The sequence below is a fragment of the Lissotriton helveticus genome, chromosome 8 (assembly GCF_964261635.1).
Source record: "Lissotriton helveticus chromosome 8, aLisHel1.1, whole genome shotgun sequence".
Lineage (NCBI taxonomy): Eukaryota > Metazoa > Chordata > Amphibia > Caudata > Salamandridae > Lissotriton > Lissotriton helveticus.
The window spans coordinates 843,524,123-843,551,136 of record NC_136069.1 but is presented as its reverse complement, the minus strand read 5'-3'; the positions used below and the strand labels follow the sequence as shown (position 1 = coordinate 843,551,136).

The 27,014-nt window shown below is 45.9% G+C and overlaps 1 protein-coding gene across 1 annotated transcript in view; it reads left to right on the top strand.

The window, feature by feature from the left end:
* The window catches only part of ZRSR2 (zinc finger CCCH-type, RNA binding motif and serine/arginine rich 2), a 211,488-nt gene extending 191,209 nt beyond the window's left edge, over positions 1-20,279 (top strand). The window contains exon 11 of the mRNA XM_078657650.1: positions 18,069-20,279. Coding sequence (XP_078513776.1) covers positions 18,069-18,808 — 740 coding nt within the window. The 3' untranslated portion in view covers positions 18,809-20,279. The remainder of the gene's footprint in view (positions 1-18,068) is intronic.
* Positions 20,280-27,014: the final 6,735 nt, after the last annotated feature.

Sequence of the window (27,014 nt, the reverse complement as noted above, 5' to 3'; positions counted from 1 at the left end):
AAGGTTGACTTACAACCAGACACCATAAGGGATTGTTTGGTCTGATAACAGGTGGTTCCAGAATTGGAAACATCACCTATCAGGCCAACTTCTCACATTGGTGAGCAGCGGTGTGGATTTGAGCTTGCTGTTGTTTTACCATTGCAATCTTTTATCAAATTGAAAGATCACATCAAGTACTTCTAGGTACATATAAATCAAAAGCTTAGCATATTAAGTTCTACTGAACTTAGTAGTTGTAGGTTGAAGGGATTATCACACCCTGACTACAACTCACTAGCAAGGTACAGTAGGGAAACACTTAGTGTAGGTAGGTGCATCACTTACACCACACTAGAGTCATGTCTGACACAGGAATAGCCTCAGGGTCTGCTCCTGTGACAGTTGACCTTACCCAGGCAACTTCCAGCTATGACAAATTAACCCGAAAGGACTTGATTGCCTTGTGCATCTCAAGAGGGTTAAAAAGGGGCAGAAGTCCCACCTGTCCTATCCTGATAGCCATTCTAGAACAGGATGACGTAGAGAAGGCGGATGAAGTTCCCTTAGAGTCAGGAGATGGAGTGAACCCCCCTGTAACTGATACCCCTCAAGAGGAAGAAGGAGAGGAGGGGGAAGAGGACTCAGATGTAGAGGACCCAGAAGTTCAGGATCAGAGGGGTAGCCAGGTCCTAGTTGCCAGGCTTAACCAGGCCAACTTAGACCTACTGGGAAATGGAGAGGGCCAGCACCTCCCCAGATCCCACCATATCATTCTCCCAGGCAACAGAAGAGTGAGATCTCCCTCAGGGGACTCTCATATTTCTAGTGCCTCAAGAGAATCTCAGAGAGGCATGACTGCTTCTCAAAAGCTAGAGCATAGGGCCAGAATGAGGGCTGTCAAACTCCAAATAGAGAGGGAGGAGGTAGCCTTGGCTCAAGCTAGACTTGCCTTGGCAAGAGAGCAAAAATTGTGTGGCTTAGATGCCACTGGTGGCAGCAATATTCCTAAAGAGAAACCCAGGTCCTATGATAGTAGAAACCTGACAAAGATTGTGCCCCCCTACAAGGAAGGGGATGACATCCACAAGTGGATAACTGCTCTTGAGAGAGCCTGCATGGTACAGCAGGTTCCTGAGGAACAGTGGGCAGCAATCTTATGGTACTCCTTTTCAGAGAAAGGGAGAGATAAGCTCCTCACTGTTAGACATGAGGATGCAAACAATTACAAAGTCCTGAAGAGTGTTCTGATAAATGGGTTTGGCTTAACCACTGAACAGTACAGGTTGAAGTTCAGAGACACCCAGAAGACACAGACTCAGGACTGGACTGATTTTGTTGATTGTGCAACTAAGGCTCTGGAGGGTTGGCTACATGGCAGCAAAGTACATGACTTTACAGGATTGTATAATTTGATTATGAGGGAGCAGATCCTAAGTAATTGTCAGAACCAGCTATTACACCAGCACCTGGTGGACTCTGATCTGACCTCTCCCCAAGAATTGGGAAAGAAGGCAGACAAGTGGGTCAGAACCAGGATTAGGCCTAAGAATCCGGACAGTAACCAGAAGAAGGAGTCTACCAAGCCTCAAGATAAGGGTGGGGATAAAAATAAAGAAAAGACGTCCCCAGGGCCCCAAAACTCCAAGAATGGGGGTGGGTCCCAAGACACTTCTTCAACTGAGAAAAAGCCTTATTGTTATGCCTGTAAACTGGTTGGGCATTACAAAACAGACAACTGTTGTCCCAAGAATAACAATAAAGAGAATATACCTCCAAAGCCAGCTCCAACACCTCCTGTTACTGTCAGCAGTAATCCCCCAGGAAGTGGGAGCACACCCAGGAATCTGGGTGGGTTTACTTTTGGAGCCCAGGAGGACCCTGGCCTATCCAGGTCCCCCTCCCCAAATAATCTTGTTTATGAGACTGGCATGGGGTTTGCCAACTTCTCTGATTGCCCAAATACTTTGAGCAAATATAGACAAGAACCCATCATCAATGGTTTGAAAGTTGAAGCTTTTAGAGACACAGGGGCTAGCATCACCATGATGGCTGATGGCATAGTCCCCTCTAAGAAACTTTTACCTGGTGCCACATACCAGGTTACAAACATTGATGGAATCCAAACAAATCATCCCATGGCAGTAGTAAGTCTCAGCTGGGGAGGTGTCATTGGCCCAAAGAGAGTGGCAGTGTCATCCAACTTGCCTGTAGACTGCCTACTAGGTAATGATTTGGAAATCTCAGCCTGGGCTGAGGTTGAACAGGAAACCCATTCTAGAATGGTAAATTCCAATGGAAAGGTTAGTGAGGCTGTAATGGCTACAGCCCCAATTCAAGATGTCCTTCCTGAAAAGGTTGGTAGGGCTGAGAAACTCTCTGCCCCATCTTTAGCAAAAGCTCTTCCTGAACAGAATAGCAAAGCTGTTATGATAACAGCAGAAACCCAAACTGAGTCTCCTCCTGAAAAGGTTGGTGGGGCTGTGATGGCCACAGCCCAAACTCAAACTGATATGTGTGATGTGAAGCCTGAAATGATGGATAACTCCACACAAACTGGGAGCATGGAGGAGGAAGAGAAATCTCCCCCTCACCAGACTTTAGGACAGGATCAGCCTCCTCAGGGAACTGATCTTACCCCTGATGAAGGAACTGCCCCAGAGGTTGTTAGGCCTGGCCTGACAGAGCCTCTGATGGCGGTGGACCCTTCTCAGGTGGGACCCAGTCTGGAGCAGGTAACCTGCCCCTCTCTCCCTTGCCTTAGCCAGCCCAGGGCTGCAGAGGACAAGAAGGACAGTGAGACCCAGAGGGCCCCGTGTCAAATAAAGCACCCCCATCAACAGATTAGGGGCACCAAAACTAGTAGCCCTAGTAAGGTGAAAACTTTAAAAACTCCTGAGGGAGCCCCCTTGAAAACAGTTAGGGACCTCCCACAGATGGATTCTGTTGGGCACAGCCAAACCTGGGACCCAAAGGGCCCAAACCTGAACTGTCCCTCCAGCAAGCCAAACAGAGGGACCCAGCCTCCAGCTTTAGGTAGCCAGAGGCTGACCCTGAGAGCACAGTGCAACTCAGTTAAAGAAAGAAAGGCACACATGGTGGAAGATAATTGGAGGAAGCCAAGCCCTAACTTAGTAGAGCCTCACTTCAATACTCCATATCCAAACCAGCCTTTAACTTTGCATAAACACACACAAGGTAGTGATTCCCTATGGTGGAGACCCTCTAATACCCAAAGGGTGAGGGACTGCTTAGTGGACCATGAGACAGGGGGTACCCATGCTAGTGCAGGTACTTCCTTATATGGCCACTCAGGCAATATAGGCTTACCTGGCCAAGGATAGCCTTATCTCCTTTCGTTTGGGGGGGGGGGGTTATGTAGGAAGGTGGCTACCTGACTATGGTTACCCCAGATTTTTTGCCTGTGTTTAGCTGGTTTTTTTACTTAGTTGACCTGGTTCCCTGCTAATCAGGGCCCCAGGCCATCTGCTCTCTCTGTAAAATGGATTCCATGTACCCTAGGTACATACCACAATTGGAAATGGACTCCTTGTCAGCCCCTGTATAATGCACTATAGGTGCCCAGGGCATAGGAGCCACCAAGGCCTACCAGGGGCTGCAGCATATCTTTTGCCACCCCTGGCTGGTTCTTAAATTGACACAAATGGCTGATCACTCAGCTGGGGTAAGGTGGTGTAATCACCCCTTGCTTAGATATAGTATACCTATATCTAAACCTATATCTGGACACATATAAACCTGTGAGCCACTCCTATGGAAAGCCTCATCAATCCTGGAGGCAGAGTGCGTGGTTTAATGTGAGATGGAGCTCTAGCATGAGCTGAGCCTGTCTGCAGCCGTCGGGAACAACTCCCTAAGCTGTTTCAGGATAAGGCCATACCATATACTCTTAAGTGCCTTATAATCCTCGCGGTTATATAGCAACTTTGGTTTGGCTTTATCAAAACATGTCGTGTAAGGTGTCATACGATTTGGAATACTATCCCCTCGCCAGTTCTGGCGACGGGGATAGCATTCCACCCCTCTAGAGGGGTAAGACATGTTACTTTACTTAAATGCGGTTAATTTCTAAAAGGACCTTAGATCCACAAAATGGATGCCTCTGCCACAGACAGAAGTCTGACCCCCTGAAGCTGACCGAAACTCAGCCAAATGGGGCCTGGACAAAGGGTTTCCTGTCGCAGGGGGGTGTTACCACCCTCCAGACAGGAGATAGTGGATTGTAGCAGGGAGGTTTGAAAGAAACCAGACACTGCTTGGGGCGCACAAGGCTGCCCCTTGCATAATCCGGCCAAACCGGTTCTGGGGCACTCCAGCCCTCGTGCCAGGGCGGCCTGGATCAAAGGAAGGGGGTGTATCCACCCACTTCCTGGGTCCCACCCATAGGAGGGGACCTAGCAGGTAATCCAGCCCCCCAGATTCGAATAAGAGTGGGAGCAGTGCCAAGACACTTCAGATTATCCTGATGAAACATAAGAAACGAAACTCTGGACCCTTCGACATCCTACTCGACGTAGAAGCCCGAAGAATCTCCCTTGTGGTCAAGGAGTGACCACCCTGTGTAAACAGGCACCATCCAGCCATCGACGTCTGCTTTGTCGCAGTTCCCGCCAGAACTCGAGCGACTGAGATCGACGAGATCAAGCTTGCCTGCCTTCCAACAGCCCGATCCACAGTCCCTGCAGAGCTGAGACCCGTGGAGGCGACCGGAAGCGTGGGGCACGCCATCTTGAAAAGACCACGAGACGCTGACCGTGCAGCCCACGAGTGATCCTCGAAGCTGTACACCGGGGTTTGAGAAGCCCCAACCCTGAGCCACTCTTGCACCGAAGCTCACCCCTCTACACTCATCGAGTGCTGCGTGGGGCCCTTCTGCTACTTTTGGCTCAACGCGTTGGCCCGGTCACTTGCCAGCCGGCTAGTAGCCCCTGTGCCGACCAACTTTGAAATTCGACCTGTGAATCTGGTTGCTCCAGATTTGCACCAGCTCCCCTGAAAAGGAGCCCCCACTCTGACCCTCCTGGTTCGAGTGAGAAGCAATCTCCCGGTTCCGCGTGGATTGCTTTTGCCAAGTGTTGTTTGCTCCAATCCTGAAGCCGACAGCGCCGACGGCGAGAGCCTGCGTGGGACAGATCGTGACCCGCTCCTGGACGTCGTAGATGCCCCTAGAGCCCACGTGACAGCGGAGAGAAGCTCCTCGACGACCACCTGATTGCGCCCGACATTGCCTGGTTCCGTCCTGGTTCCACCCCGGTCACGGCTGAGTGACCCAGACTCTGTCCCCTCTGCTTTCAGGTACTTTTCGACTTGAGTCCACCCTTGGACTCCACCGAACACTTCTTTCACCCCGCCTGCAGCCCTTTCAGCTTCAAGCACCAAGAGCCTGCGTGACGAAACCCGACTCAACTTCGACCCTGTGCACCCGCTTCCTGTGGGTGAGGTAACTTTGCTCCGCCGGTGTTCCCACACTGGTACACATCTCTAGGGTCTGTGTCTCAAGTTTTGTTCCTCTAGGTTCAGCGGAAGTGTCCTTAAACTTTAACTCTACAACTTTTACGCACCATTGGTTAACATTGGTGCATGCGTGCGCTTTCCGCACTGCACCCGAATCCCGCGGGCTTTTCCCGACTTCAGCACTGCTTGTCCCGACTGCTCCCAGCGATTCCCTAGGCCCTAGGCCTAACCACTGTTCGATTGGTATCTCTTATACCACTTGTTTAGTATATGGTTTGATTGGCCCCCGCCCTCATCCATAATTGTGCAACTTTGTATGTTTAAACTGTGCTTTTGATTTAACGCTTGTGCCCCTTTATTCATAAAGAATACTGGGGATTGTTTTTAGTAATAAATACATATATTTTTATAATATATACTTGTGTGGTGTCCTTTCATTTGATATTACAGGATTGTATGTGGTAAAACAGCTCGCTTAACACGACCTCTTAAGTTAAGCCTTTAGGCTGCTTAGTCCATGCTACCCCTAGGATAGCTTGTCTAATAAGGTTGACTTACAACCAGACACCATAAGGGATTGTTTGGTCTGATAACAGGTGGTTCCAGAATTGGAAACATCACCTATCAGGCCAACTTCTCACAACCACGCACTCTGCCTCCAGGATTGATGAGGCCTTCCATAGGAGTGGCTCACAGGTTTATATGTGTCCAGATATAGGTTTAGATATAGGTATACTATATCTAAGTAAGGGGTGATTACACCACCTTACCCCAGCTGAGTGATCAGCCAGTTGTGTCAATTTAAGAACCAGCTAGGGGTGGCAAAAGATATGCTGCAGCCCCTGGTAGGCCTTGGTGGCCCCTATGCCCTGGGCACCTATAGTGCATTATACAGGGGCTGACAAGGAGTCCATTTCCAATTGGGGTATGTACCTAGGGTACATGGAATCCATTTTACAGAGAGAGAAGATGGCCTGGGGCCCTGATTAGCAGGGAACCAGGTCAACTAAGTCAAAAAACCAGCTAAACACAGGCAAAAAATCTGGGGTAACCATAGTCAGGTAGCCACCTTCCTACATCAAGAATGTGAAATATGCCAAAAGAGGAACCCATACAAACCACCGCCCGTACCTTTGCAACCTCTCCCCATTATAGGAACCCCCTTTGAGAGGATAGGCATGGACCTTATAGGTCCATTACCCAGAACAAAAAAAAGCCATCTTTACGCCTTGATAGTCATCGATTATGCCACCCGATATCGCAAAGCCTTCCCCTTGCGTGCCCCAACCAGCTAGAACATTAGCGATTGGCTTCTGGAATTGTTCTCCCGAGTTGGCTTCCCTCGTGAAATTGTCACCGATCAGGGGACCCCGTTTGTCTCCAGGGTGATGAGGCAGGTATGCAAATCACTTGACATCTCCCACATAAAAACGACAGTCTACCATCCCCAGACAGACGGTCTGTGTGAACGATACAATTCCACCCTGAAACTGACATTAAAGAAATTATTGAGTCTAGAGGGAAAGGAGTGGGACATGCTTCTTCCTTTAGCCTTATACGTGATCAGGAGCCAAACACAGGCTAGTTTGGGTTGCTCTCCCTTCCAACTTCTCTATGGGCGAGAACCCCGAAGCCTACTGGAGATCACGAAGGAATACTGGGAGCAAGAAAAGGAAGAAGACCAGATCCTTTTTGGAGTACACTCAAAGCCTTCGTAGCAAGTTACAAAAACGAAGGGATTTCGCTGATGCAAATCTAGAGAAGGCTCAGAGCAAACAACAAATCTTTTACAACCAAGGGAAAAAGTGGCGCCACTTAAAAAAAGGGGATTGGGTGTTGGTCCTTATGCCTTCTGGTCTTACTAAGGTAAAAACAGGCTGCCAAGGTCCCTATCAGATTGTCGAAAAGGTTGGTTTGACCTCCTATCAGGTCCAAATCACTCTCAAACGAACACAGCTATACCATATCAATCTCCTAAAGAAATGGCTGGGCCCTCTCCCCTGGGATCTTCACTGAGTAAATCTTCCGCCTAACATCGATCGCCCGCTATCCCAACTACCAGTCAATCCAGAGCTCTCTCCTGTACAGCGGGATGCCCTACAAGACACCCTTAAGTCTGTTTGCTTCCCTGTTCTCAGACCTGCCAGGCCGTACTACCTTAACGTACCATTCCATCCCTACCCAGCCGGGTAAGATTGTCAAACAAAAACCCTACTGTATCCCTGCTGCCAGACGTGAGGCCATAGAACAGGAGGTAAAACACATGCTTGACTTAGGAGTGATACGACCGTCCCAGAGCGAGTGGTCATCTCCAATTGTGCTGGTACCAAAACCGGACGGCTCTGTTCGGTTTTGCATAGACTTTAGAGCCGTCAACGCAATATCCAAGTGCGGCTCTTATCCTCTTCCCCATGCGGATGAGTTAATTGAAAGACTGGGTAAAGCACAGTATATTATAAAACTTGCCCTTATGAAGGGCTATTGGCAGGTGCCTCTGAACCCCCAGGATCAGGAAAAAACAGCCTTCTCAACACCCTGTGGCTTGTTTGAATTTACGGTCCTACCTTTTGGATTGCACGGGGCCCCTGCCACCTTTCAGCGTCTCATGAACCGAGTTCTGCCAACCATCAAGCCTACTCATCGGCATACTTAGATGACATAGTAATTTTTAGCCCCACTTGGGAAACTTATATCCAACATTGCCGTCTCGTTTTTCAGGCCCTCCAGTCAGCCGGCCTACATATAAATGCAAAAAAATCCAAGGCCGGGTTCCAAAAGGTAAAATACCTAGGTTTTCTTCTGGGGAACGGTTACATCGAACCCCAGGAGGAAAAAGCCAGAGCAATATCTCAGGCCCCTTTTCCTGTCACAAAGAAAGAGGTTAGAGCTTTGCTGGGCCTACTTGGCTATTATTGCCGGTTTATACCCCAATTTTCTGAATTGGCTACCCCTCTTACTAATCTCTTGAGGAAGGATGTCAAAGTGAAGGATCTCGTGCATCCTCCTCCTGAAGCCCTACATGCTTTTATGGAGTTAAAAAGAGCCATTTCCTCTGGTCTCATCTTGCAGTCACCTGAGTTTTTTTTGTAACAGACTGATGCTTCTGAAAGCGGGCTTGGTGCGGTTCTCTCGCAGGTGGCTCCTGATGGTTTAGAGCAAGGGTACTCAAAGTGCGGGCCGAGGGTCGCTAGCAGCCCGGCAAGCCTGCCATGGCGACCCGCGGACCTTATAGACATCGCACCTGTGTTCTGTTTTTAAAGCTTCAGCAAACACCACTGGTTGCAGCAGTGTGGACTCAGAGAGACTGCTCTGTGGGGGCCAGGCGATTCCAGCCACAGTCAGAGTGGAGCTGCAGGGGCGCTAAGAAGAGGTGAACAAAGCCTCATTAACAAACAAATGGTGTTTTAGAGACCCGTAAAGTACTGTGGTGCGGCTGTGTGTGTGCCCAGGAGGCTGTGTCAGCCCGGGCTGACACACACAGGGGGAGGGGAGGGGAGAGGACAGCAGAGACTGAGAGTCCGGTGAGGGTGGAGGGCAGAGCAGGGAGTAAGAGCCGGGTGAGGTGGGAGGGCAGCAGTGAGTGAGAGCCCGGTGAGGTGGGAGGGCAGAGCAGGGAGTGAGAGCCCGGGTGAGGTGGGAGGGCAGCAGGGAGTGAGAGCCCGGTGAGGTGGGAGGGCAGAGTAGGGAGTGAGAGCCCGGGTGAGGTGGGAGGGCAGCTGGGAATGAGAGCCCGGTGAGGTGAGAGGGCAGCAGGGAGTGAGAGCCCGGGTGAGGTGGGAGTGCAGCAGGGAGTGAGAGCCCGGGTGAGGGGGGAGGGCAGCAGGGAGTGTGAGCCCGGTGAGGTGGGAGGGCAGAGTAGGGAGTGAGAGCCCGGGTGAGGTGGGAGGGCAGCTGGGAATGAGAGCCCGGTGAGGTGAGAGGGCAGCAGGGAGTGAGAGCCCGGGTGAGGTGGGAGGGCAGCAGGGAGTGAGAGCCCGGGTGAGGGGGAAGGGCAGCAGGGAGTGAGAGCCCGGTGAGGTGGGAGGGCAGAATAGGGATTGAGAGCCCGGGTGAGGTGGGAGGGCAGCAGGGAGTGAGTGCCCGGTTAAGGTGGGAGGGCTGCAGGGAGTGAGAGATGGGTGAGGTGGGAGGGCAGAGCAGAGAGTGAGAGCCCGGTGAGGTGGGAGGGCAGAGCAGGGAGTGAGAGCACGCGTGAGGTGGGAGGGCAGCAGGGAGTGAGAGCCGGGTGAGGTGACAGAGGGCAGCAGGGATTGAGAGCCCGGTGAAGTGGGAGGGCAGAGCAGGGAGTGAGAGCCCGGGTGAGGTGGGAGGGCAGCAGGGAGTCAGAGCCCGTTTGAGGGAATTGGGAGGGCATTACTGGACTGGACTCCCATTGTCCTTGCAAATAATCCCGGCCAGAGCGGGGCCTCCTGTGCAGGGGGGCTGTGATTACAGCTAATGGGCCATGATGAGTGGTCACTCCCCAGATCAAGGGTGCCTCTTTATTCGGACCCCCAGGGGGGCTTGGCTAGATAGAAATATCTCCGGGTTCAGAGCAGCGTAAAGTTAAACGAGGCATCCTTCGGAATGCAGATAACTTCCATGGACCAACCGACAGACGAGTCCTTTCTTGAAGGAGAAGGAAAACTCAACCGAGAAATGAATCTTTTATTCCCTGGCACGAATAACTAACTGCTAGAGTGAGCATTTTATTGTCGGAGTTACCTCAAAGGCAGTTAAGTGACTGCTACAAAGTTTTTTTAATGCAACTTCACATTTATTGTACAACGAAGTGAGAAACCAAAACCGGTCAAGTACTTGAATAACTTGTAACGACCACCCGCACACCATATGTACATCCTCATATGTAGATCCCACCACAAGGTGTACAACACTCCCACAGACACAATCCAAACCCCCACAACAACCTGCCCCATGGAAGCAGCATATGAAACCGACACGAGCCTCACACAATGTGTACAACTCGTGTCTACTTCATACAATAACAAGCAATGAAAATAAGAACACATGCCATAGCTCAAGTGGCGCGTGTGCACACAACTTCAATCCCAAAGATAACATATATTCTCCCATCACTGTCATTAAGTACAGTGTATAAAAGCTGGTCAGAGTTAGCTCTCTCATTTTTGTTTGAATGCTATGAAAGAAAACCTATTAATGCTCAGCATAGACATGGATGAATGAATGTTTTCCAGGGACTACATCCTGTAGAAACAAAAGATTTATATATACTCTGATATATGCTGCTATAAAAGAGTGCAGCATGCTCTGAAAGAGGAGCTGCAGAATGAATTAGAGAAACAGACAAAAAAAGAATGCAGAGCACTTTTAAATTGATTAACAATGGCTTTCAAACACTTTCTTTGCACAAGTATTTATACAATCTCAACCAGATTCTACTGACTTATTGCACTCCATATTCCGTTTTTCAAAAGAATAGGCATAATCCATGTTTTTAAGAATCTCTGTTCTGGTTTATTTATTGGCTTTAAGACTTTGTTTGGATTAATTCTTTCCTTCTTCGGTTCATTGTTTTCAAATCTGTTTGATTGAATATCAGCTACACTGCTTATAGATGGTTCAGCTGTTCTGATCTTTAACCCCTTCGACGCTCATGACGAGCTCAGCTCGTCATGAGGTACGCCTGTCGTACGCTCATGACGAGCTGAGCTCGCCATGTAACGCGGGTTTTTAAAAAACTCAGCGCACGGCGGGAAAAAACGCCGCACGCATGAGGTTAAAGAAATAAAGCCAGCATGATTGCCGACATGGATGAGATTTTACTCTACCCAACTGTCATGAAGCTATGGCCTTTTACTTTGGAGGAGATCAGTTGAACGGGTAAGCGAGAACTGGACTTTGTCATTACACAATATTCTAGCACCCCAAGTGAGTCTTGCTTTCTGGTGCATTCTCTGCTACAAAATAATCTATCGTCATATCCCATTAGAATAACAGCCAGTAATGTCTCCTGTCGTATGAGAAATCATTTGATCAATCAGAAAGCATCAAACATATTGCACTGCAGTTCAGTTGCCCATCATTAAAGAATCAATGCCAGCATCTGTACCACTTAAAACACTAGGTAGATGGGATCTGGTGAGCTATCTTGGGTTCATCAGAGCCCACCCCACGTAAACGTCTTGTCACGCCACAGAGCTCCTTGAGCCTTTCTCTAGCCTGTTTACTTTTAGTGTGAGTGCTTTATGCTACTCTATGATTGTGCCGTATGCATTGAGATGTACTTTATAAGATCTTTGTGATTGCAAATAAAGTTTTATGATGGTGATGGCTACTCTCTGAATCCTTCATCACGTCTAGGCTTCATTCTTCATGTAGACCAGTGGTTCCCAAAGTGTGCGCCGGTAAAAAAATGGTAGGGAGCCACGGCCAACTGCCAATTAGGTCAAGGGAGCCACAGGTCAAAAAAGTTTGGGAACCACTGCAGTACGCTGATGATATGGTACTGATGGATCACACGAAGGTGTGAATGGAGAGAGCCCTGGATGCGCTAAATACTTACATCAACAACAAACTGGTGAAGAACTGCAAGAACACAAAGGTTGTCATGTTTGGGCGCTACCCTAACAAGCACAAGTTGCAGTGGGGATTGGGAAATTTGAAAATAAGGAGTGCTCCTGCACTTATCTGGGTATGTGGTTTGCAAGCAACGGTAAGCCTAAGTTGCACATTACCTGTACTGAAGAAAATGTTAAGGCGGTGACTTATGCCTTGTGTAAACTGCACTCTACTTTGTACAGACCAACCACTGAAGCTATACGGAAGGCAATGAGAGGAAATATCCTACCCTTCATTTGATATGGTCAAATACGATCCCTGGGGCTTTAGTGAATAGCATGGAGCGGGGGTAATGCCGGGCCTATAAACACATCTTCCAAATCCCTTCATATGCCCATAATTCTCTAGTATTGTGAGAAAGTGGCACTGTATATACTGGACCCTAGTAAGGTACAGGTGTACAGAGTCCACAATCCCCAGAGGTATAACAGAGGTTAAAGTCAGGGCTGACCTTACTCTCCAAAGTGGTAGCTAGGTCGAGAAGTAAGGCAGTAGCAGAGGAGAGTGTAAAGCATTTGTTGTACACACTCAGTCAGCAAAAGGTTTCACACACTCAAGGACTGAACTCCAGGCCAATTGCTTTTATATCAAAAGATATAGTTGTTTTATTTGTAGAACCAACAGGTGTAAAAATATACTTTTCTCAGTGATGGGTGTTCTCAGGCTATTGTTTTGCAGAAATGCAATGACTTGGTAAACACAATAGGTACAGGGGTTGCACTAGGCAACACAGTTCTACACACAATTTAGCATTGAGCTCAATGGGGTTTTCTACACAATTACAGATGATTACTTTGTAGATTACTTTTGTAAGTCCAGGACTGGATCCTAGATTCAGTCCTGGGCTCTAAGCTGGAAACAGTTTAGTAAAAACGTTTTGGTTATTGCAATGATTTTTAAGGAATAAAAAGATATTTTAAAAGTTCACACTTAGAAACTTTTCAATGAAAATCTGGCAATGTTATCCAATTGCAGAAAATTCAGGTTACAGGTAAAGTATGTTCTCGTTACTTTTGTTATCCAGTACTGGGCTCCTGGGTCCAGCACTGGGATCTCTATTTGAGACAGGTAAGTTATTACGTTTCAATAGCTAGTACGATTTTTAAAGAATATTTCAAGTTTTTAAAAGTAGACAGAAGACATTTCACAGAAAAGCAGACAATGGATTCCTATGGAGTAAATGCAGGTTACTAAGAAACCCGGTTAGGATTACTTTTGCGGTTCAGTACTGGGCTACAAGATACAGTACTGGCTCCCCTCCTGATCCCAGGTGAGTACTTCGGAATTCGGCTGATTTTCTAGGAATATTTTAAGTTTTCAAAACTTCACACTTGGAAGATTTTTCGAGTCAAACCAGTCAATGTTATCCAATGGCAGGTAAGTGAGTTACCCGTTTCCAGGTGAGTACTCGACTGGTGAAGTTAAGGTTCTGGGCATAGACTCAGGGGTCCCCCAGGGTCAGGTAGGTACAGTTGGTACACCCTCAGCGGCACAGGGGCAGCCGGGTGCAGAGGTAGTTAGGCCCAATATTATCCAATGAGGGGCAGGGGGCCTCCAGTTGGTGGCTGCTGGCTAGCAGGCCACGCGGCTGTGGGAGCTGGGCTCCTGGTCACTTGCTCAGGGCAAAGGGGGAAGTAGGATAGGGCAAAGGTTGCACTCCCAGAGGCACTCGGGCGGCTGGGTGCAGGGTGCTTTTGAGCTGTCGGGCGCTCAATGTTATTCAATAGGAAAGGTAAAAAAGGAACAAAGGTTGCATACTCGGGGACGGGGATTCTTCAGGTGTGACCACCACTTCGAGAGGTAAGTTGGGATCTTGGAGAAGAGGTAGTTACCCCAAAGGAGGGCACAGGGAGCCGCAGGGCGCCGGGTGCAAGGGTGTCTTTGGGTGTCGGAAAATCTTACCATCAGCTGGTCGCGGTTGGAGGGGTCCCTAGTTCTGAGGCTGCAGGCGTCGTCTGGTTCGTCGAGGAGGGTCTAGCTGGGATTTGGCAGAGCTCCTTATCTCCAAGATGGCCGGAGCCCGGGGTCGTGCTTCACCTCGCCTCTCCCACCTGAGGGGTGGGGTTGGCACAGGCTGGCACACCCCCCTTCCTGACGTAGGGTTTCCCCCCAGTCTTCCTGCCAGAGTGGGAGTTAGAACTGGTGGGGGCCAGTTGCTGAGTACAGCAAATGGTCTGGAGAAGCTCACAGAGGCGGCATGCCTTTGAAGCTTCCCCCTGCTCATTCTGGGGGGGGGAGACCTAGCACCTCGCCAAAGGATGTGCATTGTTGCAGGCCCAGGAGAGCGTAGAGCTCTCCACCCAGGGGTCCAGCAACATGTCAGCTGCTGGATGTCGTGTGTGAATATCGGTACATGTAGACTATGCCACTTAAAGGAGGAATCCTTGGACCATCTGATGTGGACATGCCTGGTCCTTCTAAATGCATGCCACACTTAAATAAAGCCACTATTAAAATACGGGGCCCATTCATGCAGGAAAGCAAAATAACTGCTTTTTAACCTGGACACCCCCACTGAGCTGGCAAGGTTTCCCAAATATATTGAGCTAACTCAAAGGCTGCCAACCGCCCAGACACTCCCAAACACTGACGGTGCAGCTAACACATTTAAAATCGGGAGAATTCAGAATACTGAGATTTCGTGAGTGTAAAAGGGACTATGCTCCTACAATTGGCACTTAGCACATTACGCTATGGCTGTGCTTGCGCCTTGAAATGAACCCAATTAAGCACGAAGAATAATTAATAAGCTAATTCTTCCCAGTGAAAAGGACTTTTTCATCAACACTATAAGTGAAATCGGGACTATGCTTCCACAACAAACTCTCTGCCCTTTAACCCATGGTATAACCCAGAAGGACTTAGAATTCAGCAACATCACAAGTGAATTCAGGACTGTGCTTCTACAGCTAGCACTTTAAGGCACGGGTGAATCTGTCCCTCGTAATAAACCTGACCCAGCACGAATAACTCCCTATATTATGCACCCTACACTTTCTGAAGTGACCGCAACAAGGTTCCATGCACTACAGCTGCGGCCTCCAACACAAGTTCATGTGTACCCTGCTGGTTGCTCGAAAGACTCATAAGCACAGCAGCCGCTCAACAGTTTTGGACAGGTTTGCACAGTAACATACCCCACTGCACATTGCACGTTTTTAGATGCGGCCCATTTAAAGAACACAGCAAACCTAAGGGACACTTATCAGGTGCCGTTGTGTATTACTAGTTTTCGCCAACAAGTTTTTACAGTGTACACATGAAAGGTATTTCATTGTGCCCGCGCTATGGTCATATTTTACCTCACATTTGATAATGCACGTAACCTTTTTATGAACACTGGGCCGACAAATGCTATTGTACTTGAATTTTATGGGTTATGACACCTTTTGTAATAGTTTTAATTAATTAAATCATTACTTACTGTGAAGTGTGGCATCTTGCTATCCCAAGATGCATCATTCTGCCCACTACCAACATCACACGGCCCCTCTGTCAGCAGCCACAGTTCCCTAGGCCAACCCAGAGGTGTAGCTACCAAGTAGGCTACACACCCATGAAAACCAGTTTGTCAACTGGTTTCCCATTCCTTATCCCTAGTTCCAGCCTGTCTACCAAGACAATGAAGCAACCCCTCTCCCAAGTGTTACCCATTTGCACTTCAAAGGCTGCTTCTCCTTTGAAGCTCATCTTTAGTACCAATACCCTTGTAGCTTTTTGCAGGAGGGCGTTAACACCTCTCTCCAGTGCAGGCTTCTATTTTCTCTTTTCTTGGGAGTCATTAGTGTCATGTTACATTAATTCCAACTTGAGAACCAAGTTGTGCTTAATGTATCAAGTTGCTTAATACCTTGGACTATCAATTTTTGTTGCACCATTCACAAGTTAGTACAGCTAATGGGGTCAGTGTGTAATCCTGTGGCTGTTGAAGTTGTAAAAAGGACAGTTTTGTGTTTTTACTTTTAGAACAGTAAAATACATGTTCTGCCCGTGAAATAAGCTACACTCAGGGTCGGTAGGCCTGTCATAGGGGTGACTTACACATATTGCAGGGGGAGGCTTGGGTTTGCCATTGCTTTAAATGGCAAAGGCGGACTAGCAGTTTAAAACTGCTATTCCAGTATGCATGGATACTTTTTATGTGCTACGCAACCAAAGTGGCACAATCAGTGCTGCAATCTCTAGGGTGACCTTTTATCTTACATTCCATGGGTACCCTTGGTACCATATACTAGGGACTTATAGGTAAGCTAGTCTACTCCTATTGGGTAAGCCAATTCAACATACACTTTTAGAGTTAGGATGCCTCAGTGCACTCTCAGAGTTGTAAAATCAGTCCAAAAACTAGTGGTTGACCATAGGAAAAGAGGCATTTCCTTAAATAAGTCAAAGACAATTTACAATGCAGAGTTGTATCAAATATCCTGTGGGTAGCATATGCATTCCATGCCATGTGGGGTTTCTACTTAGTTTATTCATTAAACTCACAGAATATGGAGCAAAGAATACACCCTATGCCTCTAGGAACTTCTGTAAAATGTTAAAAAAGTGTGCTCCTTCGTTAGGAAAAATAAAAAACCTGGGTGGGCCTGGGCCAGTGTGGGGGGGAGGGTAAATGCAGATTATTAGGTGAGGCAGGGGACATGCAGACCCTTCCCCAAGCCTCTGTGAGGGCCCAAGCAACCCAGGGCTATTTGAAAACTGCACACCACTTGATGGCTCAATATGCTGCACAGCAGGTAGACATGTTACAAGCTGCAAAACTATTGTTATCAAAACGTACCAGAATTATTCAGTTTTCAAGCTTTATCTCATGCACTTGCATTGAGCACAGGCATTCATAATTATCCTGCTCCATAGCAATGCTTGATTACTTTTCTGTTGCATTTAATATATTCATCAGATTTCCGCTCAAGACCCACCCATCCTCTTGCCTTGAATTAAGCACAGAGTGAAGGACATTCTATTTACACTTTTTGTAGCAGCAGTGTAATTTAGATTTACAATTACTTAATTTTTACAAGTCTCATTTACTATATTTTGAAGTGCGTGCCTTCAGAGCTCACTTCCATTCATATCTTTTATGATTGCATCAATAGATGATTAGGTTTTTAAAATAGCAAAGTACAGCATATCACTGCAGCGAGAAATCAAAAACGCAAGGTTGTGCAGAGGGTTTAGCTGCTGACGGTCAGAGTGGCAGAAGCTCTAGCAGGGTCTTCTGAGAGAGGGGCAATGTCCAAGTCACAAAAAAGACAATTTGTTTTAAAACTCAGTGCCTTTTAAAACTCCCCACTCTAGTAATCTTAATATCAAGCAACTTTAGGTTGACTTGAACCCATGTTAGAGGTTTGTGGCAATGGCATGCTCAGCAGGGGTCACTAGATTTCCGATTTAAAACTGTGAAACTAGTCTATTTTTAACAAACATTTGTTTTGGTGTGTTTTGATTAATAATGCCCTCATGTTTTCAGCTAACAGTGTTTCCATAAAGAGACTACAGGTAGTCCAGAACACTGCTGCCCGCCTCACTGTCGATGCCCCTGCTAGAACTCCCTCAGAACCTCTCCTGAATCAACTCCACTGGCTCCCCATATTAAAAAGAATACAATTCAAAATAGGCTGTATGATCTACAAAGCTATCAGAGGGCAAGGGCCCATGTATCTGACTTGCAAACTGACCCCTTACTCCCCCGTGCGATCACTCAGGTCCAGTTCGGAGCTTTTGATCACTATCCCTAGGATAAAAAAGGCGCGCAGTGGAGAGAAAGCATTCTCTTACCTGGCTCCGGTGTTTTGGAATCACTTGCCGTTACATTTACGGGCTTGTCCCCGTTTGACCCAATTCAGAAAGATGTTAAAAACTTATCTCTTCTAATTCATGGTCCTGTTATGCTGTCAAAGTTCCAAGCGCCGAGATACCCTCATGGGTGATTCAGCGCTATATAAATCAATAAACATAAACATAAAGTGCCTTTATGCTGTTGATGTGTTAATTGTACATGTATTAAGTTTATTTGTGCTTTCTTTTTATAGGACTATTTGAAAGGCAGAAGTGTCCAAGAGGGAAGCATTGCAATTTTCTCCATGTTTTCCAAAATCCTAACAATGAGTTTTGGGAAGCCAACCGAGACATCCACATGTCACCTTCTAGGACTGATCCCTTTGAAAGGAGAGACCGTACAGGTCACTCCGAGGGCTATCATGGACGATCCAGGAGATGGCACAGTCCCAGCCCTGATTATTCTTACAAGAGAAATGGAGAATCAGAGAGAAGGAAACGGAGCAGTTACTGGAGCAGGAAAAGGGAGCGATCTCCCCGGTCCAGAAGTAGAGAGAGAAGACGGTCACGAAGCAGAGGGAGACAAAAGGAGAAGAACAAAAGTAGAAGTACATCAAGATCCAGGAGCCGTGGTAGGAGGAGGTCCAGGAGCCGAGGAAGGTCCAAGAGCAGAGGAAGATCCAAGAGCAGAGGAAGGTCCAAGAGCAGAGGAAGGTCCAGGAGCAGGGGAAGGTCCAGGAGCAGGGGAAGGTCCAGGAGCAGGGGAAGGTCCAGGAGCAGGGGAAGGTCCAGGAGCAGGGGAAGGTCCTGGAGCAGGGGAAGGTCCAGGAGCAGGGGAAGGTCCAGGAGCAGGGGAAGGTCCAGGAGCAGAGGAAGGTCCAGGAGCAAAGGAAGGTCAAGGAGCAAAGGAAGGTCGAGGAGCAGAAAACGATCAAGCAGCAAAGGAAGGTCACGAAGCAGAGCAAGGTCGAAGAGCAGAGGGAATAGTGTATAAAGTTTTGAATCGAATAAAAATAAATCAACCCTATTGAAAAAATGTATCTTCAGAAGATGTTTGACTGTTGCAGAGTGCTTCATGGTTAAACCCTGAACTGTGCAGCCCAAAATATAGTCAACACGCGTAACTAAGAATATTTATTTTCTATGTTCTCCTGCTTTTTTACATTTGACTCAAAGACTATCAAAGGAAATGGAAACCGGTATAAAAGAATCTGCAAGTCTTACGATGTGCAACAACCCCAATTTCAAGCTACCTTTCTGGATCAAAATGGTGACAGTTGATTTATACGAGAACATTTTTGTTCTTATTTTTAAGATGTTGCCTTGTGCCGTTGAACTGACCTCAATATAGTCTATATTAATTGTTCTCCTGTTGGAACAGTCCTTTCCCTGTGGAAGTTATGTTTATCAGATCTGTTGCCTTGGTTGCTGTCCACATGTTGTATACCATGGCAAAATGCCTCAAATGCAGAGGAGGAAGCTGCAGTGTTTTATAGTTTGTACCCTTTTGTTTGAGGCATGGTTTCTGTTTGTCAATGAATGGTTGCTTTGTATCACCCAACCTCTAACAATATTCTCCCATCACATCTGGTAAGATGAACTGATGAATTCCTGCCGAAGAATATCTACTAACAAGTCATGTCTAGGACAAGCTGGAAATCCAGCTATGCAAAACGCCAACAGAAACTTCAATCTGTTCCATTCTGCATGCGGTCAGAGTCGCAGAAGTTCTTTAGAAGTTGGCAAATGCTAGCCGAGAAATATCATTATAGGCTACAGTTCTACTTTAGCAATACATCTGTGTTCAATACATGGCATTTCCTTGGTCTGTTTCTTGTAATTATCTGAAAGACACAGATAGACTAACAGCACTTCCCTTTTTTGTCTTAACTGTTAAAAAAAGTAGATGAGTAGTTCAGCAACAGCTGTCCAATTAGACATCCTGAATCAATATTAATGACAAACTGTTGCTTGTCTATTGCAATCTCCTTAGAACTTGAAACAGAGTAAAATTAGACTTTTATCTAAAGTCCTAGTGCCATGTCTCTTAGATAACCCTCAGTAATTTTCTGAATCCCTCCATCTCCTATTAACGGGTTGCTCAGCTGTATGTTATTTTACTTAATGCGATTATCGAAGAAAGATCATTAGAAGCATTGTAAGATGATGTGGCAAAATGCTGCGTGCATGCAAATGTGAGACTCTGTGTGTGCAACAGATAATAAAGGAAAGTATATAACTTCACAATAAGAGAAAGACCAGACTTGGATTCCTAACTAGAAATGTCATTGTTTAACATTCTAATTAAAAATCACCATCTTTTACAGCTTGTGCAATTATAACTCATCTGAAAATGTGTTAAGAGTGTTGTGAAAATGTCCACAATAATTCTGTATTGGTGGTACAGTTGTGAAGCTGAGACTTTGTTAAAGTAAACTGTTTTGTGAATAAATTATTTATTTTTACAATGTGGTGGTTTCATTGTTGGAACCTCTAAAAGAAGATTTGGATTAAGAAGTTGTGTGGCTTTATCTAAATTATCTGATGCCATTTATGTTTTGGCATAGTCTGTACTCTAGAACAGTGGTTCTTTGCATGTGGTTCTGGGACCCCTGGGGGTCTGTATCGCCCGCTCAGTGGGTCCGCAGACCGCTTATAAAATTAAATATTATTAGAGTAATAAAGTGTATATAAATAAAGAAGCAAACAGTAAAATTCAACAAATTAAAACATTCGGTAAATGTGAAGGCCTTCAAAATTGGAGACTAACAATGCAGGATGAAGGAGTGCAAGCATATCGAACAGAATATAATATGGACAGTTGATTTAAAAAAAAGTCCCAACCTTCCCATTAAAATTTAGATAAAAATAAATAAATATTTGTTTGTGAATTAAATAAAATATTTCATCATATGCGTATTTGATTGATGGATGCTTGTTTCTGTATTTTTGTGCATTGTTTTCCGGTTCAAATCATCTAAATTGCCTAGGCAGGGGTCCCTAGATGCAAATAGTGACTCATTTGAGGTCGCTGGATTCCAATAATGATTCAGTGGGGGGTCCCTAGTTTCCAGTAATGATTAGTAGGAGTCCTCACTGCTCTAGAATAAAAGTTTAGTGCAACCCACCTACTTTAGAAAGAGATTCCTGGGCAGTTTCATTAATTGAATCCAACTGTTATTAAAACATTGATTATATCTTAGACTCTTTTATCCCCCCCACTATCCTTTTACTATCAAAATTAACATGTTCACTTCTCAAATTTCATATTCCATATTCAACTATACTAATATACTGCCCAAATAACTGAATAACATATCTACTACTCAAATTACTTCATATTTATACTATACTAATTTTCAACACTAATCCTTTATGGGTTCCGGAGTTGCGTGCTACTCGCCAAAAAAGCGCTTCAACACCCATCAGAGGTAACAAGTGCTTTATGAATGCAAATCTTTCTTCCCCTTTTATCCATCCGCTATCCTTCTCACTCCAAGTAACAGACTAATATCCTCCACTGAAATTACCTCATATTTCACCATATTAATTCACCACTAATCCTTTATAGGCTCCCTGAATAGCATGCGTCAACAAGCGAGCGATAAATAAATACAAACTTTTGTCCTACTCTATCTTTCTGCTATCATTCCAAATCCAAATAACTGACTAACCTATCCACCACTTAAAATGTACTTGCATGTTTCACTATACTAATTCAACACTAATCCTCTGTGGATCCCGGAGTAGCGTGCTACCCGCCGAAAAAGCGCTTCGACGCCTCGTCAGGGGTAGTAAGCGCTATATAAATGCAATTACAATACAACAATACAATACAATTAACATTTTGTAGTTCACTGATGAAACTCTAGTCTTAGAAGAGATTGTCAGAAAGAAAAATCTAAAAACAAGATACCCTTGAACAACACATGCTGGGCATGATTCCTCATGTTCCTTAATTATTGTTGCATGAATTGGAGTCTTGATAATTTTTCACTTATTACATAGAATCCACTGATTTGTATTGTGATAATAGAAGATACCAATGTGAGAATACATGGTCTCCAGCCAGCAAATGTATTAGTCACCTGCCAGCCCCTAGACTGAATAAAGAAGCAGTAGGGCAGATTGTTTTAATGTTCTTAATATTTCAGATCGATTTCAAGACACATCGTGGTCTTGGGATTTTTAATTGTTTGTTTTTATAATCATGATACTTTAACTCACTTTTTCTGTGTGCCTGATGTAAGCACTGAGGAAATAAAACCCTAGCAGCATGCATGCATACAAACAACAAACATAAATATGAAACTAGCTATAAGACAATGGGCTTTTTAAAAACTCCTCTTGCCAAAGGACTATCCAGCAGAAGTCCTGTCAGTTACCTTCTAGACTTCTTAACACTTTGCACTATTTTCATTCTCTTCACAGTGCATCTAGTTGCGTAAGGGTAAAAATTTTAATCACACCATGGATAACCTAGTTCTATAGCATTTGCTATTTCATAGATTGACAATTTTGAATCATTTTCAGTGTTCAGGCTTAATATTCCAAATAACTTTACAATTTGCAGTTTTATCATCCATGTATTTAATACATCAGTGGGCACTGATCTCCACTCTACCGAGAGGCCACTGTTGCTCAGATGTCTACTGCAAGTCATGCATACCGCGGTTCCTGTGTAGATTTATGCTCTCCACTGCTGTACTACAGCTATGTGACACACCTCCAACAGGATTACTCAAAAACCTTCTCCAGAAAAGAAACTTGATTTTACATTTTCTTTTGCTTTTGGGACTTTTTAATTTCAGCACTAGTTCTAATTTCTGCATCAGACATTCCTACAGCCCAAATGCCTTCAATGAAACCTGTGTCTGGACCACGGAAAATAGCTCTACTTCCGATTTTCTCTTTTGATCCGCATAGTGAATGCATATAAACTCAGGTAATGCATAGAAAGGCAGGTAAACGTAAATCTACTAGGTGCCCAAGAACATTTGCCAGATATTTTCTAGTAAAACGTATTTGGATCGATAGGGGTGCCCTATGTGTTTAAACATGTGGAGGTTCCACTTATGAAGACGTAAATAATCAATGTTCCTTGAGGTCCTACTCTACATTAACTCCAGTCACATAAGTTCCTCTAAGAACAATTTAAAACCTTCTTTGCTACCTAAATGGTCCTTCTTAATGGCCTTTTCTCTGGCAGGCCTTCTTATCCAGGATTGAGGTATCTTTCATAGATTCACATGCCTGAATCATTCCCCGTCGCCGAGGCGGGAGCCCCATGGTAAATACAAAAGTAGTGCCAAAGGTAAATAATAGTAGTAGGCCCCAACGAAAAGGCCTGAGGCCTAGATCTTAGTAGCCTATCTACCTCATAATGCTAAAAAAAAATGGGTCCTAACCAATCAGCTATCAGCACCCTCTAGAACACTCTCAGCAGAGCCAGTTCTCAGATTTTCAACACATTGCCGTGTGGAAGGCAGTCTCCCTGAGGGCCACTCAGTGTTCTTCAATTTTTACATCATGTCTGGCAAGACGGCCTTATTCAAGCCCTGCTGAACCTGCGCCACAAAGAGAGTCCATGTTGATGACCAACATAAGGACTGCATCTACTGCCTCTACCCTAAACATGAGGCAAAACATTGTAAAATTTGCCATACCCTCCCTTCTAAGACCCTTAGGGATAGGGAGGCAAGAGTGCTGTTGTGGCTTAAATCTTCTTCGGCTGAAGATGATGATAGAGCCTCAACTTCCAGCAAGAGAGCTAGATCACGGGACAGCTCTTCAAGTGAGTTGAGAAAACACCATAAATCCTCCCACTCCTCTTCTGGCCCTTTTCAGAGTTCTCATTTAATCCCCTCTGGGTCAGCGCAGTCTCCTCAAACCTCGGCTCTCAAGGACTCTAAGAAGCAATCTTCAAAAACAGTGAGTAAAAGCCTCTCAAAATCTCTGGCTTTCCCTCCTTCGTCAATGATTTCTGTCACTTCTGCTCCTTCGTCGACGGAGACTATCTCAACGACGTCTACCACCTCTCCTATACTGTTGACAAGGATTACTATACTGTCAAAGAAGATCGTCGACGAAGGCCTCCTCGGCGAAGTCCGCATCGAAGTCCACATCGACGACAGTACCGTCGACGAAGCCTCCACCGTCGACGAGAGTTGTATCGAAGACGCAGTTGTCTACTGCACCGTCGACGATTGTCCCGTCGACGAAGACTCCATCGACGTCAAGCCCATCGACGATGATCCCGTCAACACAGATCCCGTCGACGACATTGGCAAAGAGCCTGTCGACAACAAGTCCATCGACGGAGAGCCCGTCGACGGCGATTCCATCAACTGGACTTACCTGTCCGTCTACGGCATTGACTGTGGTTCCGACCCATTCAACGCCTGTTTCATCAAGGAGTTTTCAGCTCAAAACATTTCAAAGGCATGAGTATAGCAATATTTCACCGCTTACTCCTTCACATCTCCTTGAAACATATTTGCAGGAAGAGGATGATGATTACGACGACGAAGAAGAGGAAGGACCATTTGGGATAACTCATCATCCTTCTGAGCTATACATCAAATGTCAGGATGATGATGAAGAGGAGGAGGATTACCACGAACAATATTTTCAAAAGGACATTGTCGTCCCGCATCATAGATCGTATCATAGGCAATCTCTCCAGAGTGAGACGAGCCATCTGCCGCCAACTCTTATTCAGGACCTGCAAGCCATGCATGCAGATTAGACAGCGGTTTCCCCAGCAGCAAATTATTCCACTAGTTCCACCTCCACCTGTGGCGGTTCCGGACTCTTTACCTCCACTTGATGCTCTGGTTCCAATGCCTCAACTTCCAGACCCTCCTCAAAAACACCAGCCTCCAGACCCTCATCAGGGTCAGGACACATCCTCTGATGAGGAAGTTGAAGAAGGTGAATTACCAGAGAACCCTCATGTAGATCCTTGGTATTCTTACATTATCCCGATGCCTTCACCACCGACTCCTCTACTATCTGACTCGCCACCAGAGGATAAAGGAGGATTTCACAATCTGATGCAGCGAGCTGCTGCTAGATTTCAACTGCCTGTCACCGTTGAACAAACAGAATGCTTTCTTCACAATTATAAAGAGGAATCCAGGAAAATTACGAGGGCTGTTCCTATAATTGGTTATATATGGAACAAAGGGATCAAAATCATGAAAACTCCTGCATCTGTACCAGCAGTGCTTCCACGGATAGATAAGAAGTATTGTGCTCCTGCCAATAGTCCATCCTGTCTCATTGGGCACCCTCGGCCAGATTCGGTCATTTCCCAGGCTGCCCAACAAAGATCTAAGAACCCGGCAACACCCATTACTACACCGCCGGACAAGGAGGGGCGTCGTCTTGACCTGATTGACAAGAAGTTTTCAACAATGGCAGCTGCATCCTTCAGACTAGCTAACTCCCGATAATAGGGCGTTATGACCGACAAATGTGGTCAGATATGGCTGGACTGATTGAGCTCATTCCTGAGGACAGAAGACAGGAAGCACGGAAAATCCTACTGGAGGGAGAACGTGCGGCATCTGAAACAATCGATTGCGCACTAGACATTGTTAATACCAATTTTCGACAACTGGCTGGGGCGGCAGTACTCAGACGCCAGGGTTGGCTAAAAGCCACCACTTTCAGACCTGAGGTCCAGACAAAAAATTTGGACATGGCCGATGATGGCGAATCGTTGTTTGGAAAACACATCGATGAAGCCCTCCAGGCAATAAAAAACGATAAGGATACTGCAGGATCCTTGGGTTCATTTCAATACGTAAGTAAGTAAGTAATGTTTATTGTTTAGTTAGTTAAAACCGTAACAATTTAAAACTAGTAGCAAAAGCACAATATTACGATAAGCAGTTAAAAGCAGAAATTTAAGTATAAAATCATTTTGTTTCTTAAAAGTTCAATGCAGAAAGTTAGACCTCGTTTGCCCAGCTTCCGACCCTTTTAACAAAGCTTTTTAAAGGCTTTAAGAAATTTGATCAGTCTGCCATGCAGTGGGGGGTCTGAGGGGTTTAGGCATGCCATTATTGCGGCTCTGCAGGATCTAATACCTCTTTCGTTGAAACTTGTCTTTAGAAAGATTACACGTTCAGCCCGCAGTTTTTTACATGTGCAAATTATATGGATAAAGTCTTCTTTGTGATGATTGCACAGCCGGCACGATTTAGGGCCTGTGTGCAGCCAAGCTGGCTGCTCAGCCTGGGATGGTAGTGTTCCAAAACGCAGTGCCATAAGTTGTTTTTTTACGTTAATTGAGTACGTTTCGCATAAATAAGCTGCCGGTGCAAGGGACTCATAGTGGTTTATCACCATCCAGGCGTGCGACCTTGATCTTGGGATATTTTTGTCCAGTAGCAGTGAATGGGTTTTTGATGCTTTATTTACAACTCGTTTAAACAATTGGTACGGCAAGTTTTTGTTCCATATTTCCGTCGTACATGTGGCCGAAAGGGATTTACAAAGGTATTGATTGAAAGGAGATGATTTGTCTTGGTTCATTTCAATACAAATGTGGAATCTTCAGAGGCGCAAGGGGGCGTGGTTTTTCCTCTAGAGGAGGATACCAAAACCCGCAGAACAGACAATACCAGCCCCAATATAGACAGAATTACCAATCCTCATACCGGCAATCCAACACAACTGGTTTCTCTCGTCAAGGCGGTCGAAAACGATCGCAAAATCAAGGGCGAGACGCCAACAGAAAACAGTGATCTCCGCAGGGCGCCAATCACACCTATTCCCCTTCCCGTGGGCGTGGAAATATCATAATTTGTGGACAAGTGGCGAGAAATTACCTCCAATCAATGGGTTCTAGACTTGGTGAACAACAGACATACCCTAGAATTTGTCACCAAGCCACCTACCACTCCGCCCAAGGGACCCCCTCCCCCTCATCTTCACTTATTATTCAAAGAAGCTTTAACAATGCACCTCAAGAACGCAATAGAGAAGGTTCCATCACATCGTTTTTTCCTGATCAAAAAGAAATCAGGGGGAATGGCGACCGATTCTAGACCTTCGCAACCTGAACAGATTCCTCAAAAAGCAAGGATTTTGCATGGTCACACTTTCAAAGATTCTAGGTTGCCTAAACGAGGGAGATTTTATGGCTTCTCTAGATATGGAAGACGCTTACTTCCACATCCCAATCCATC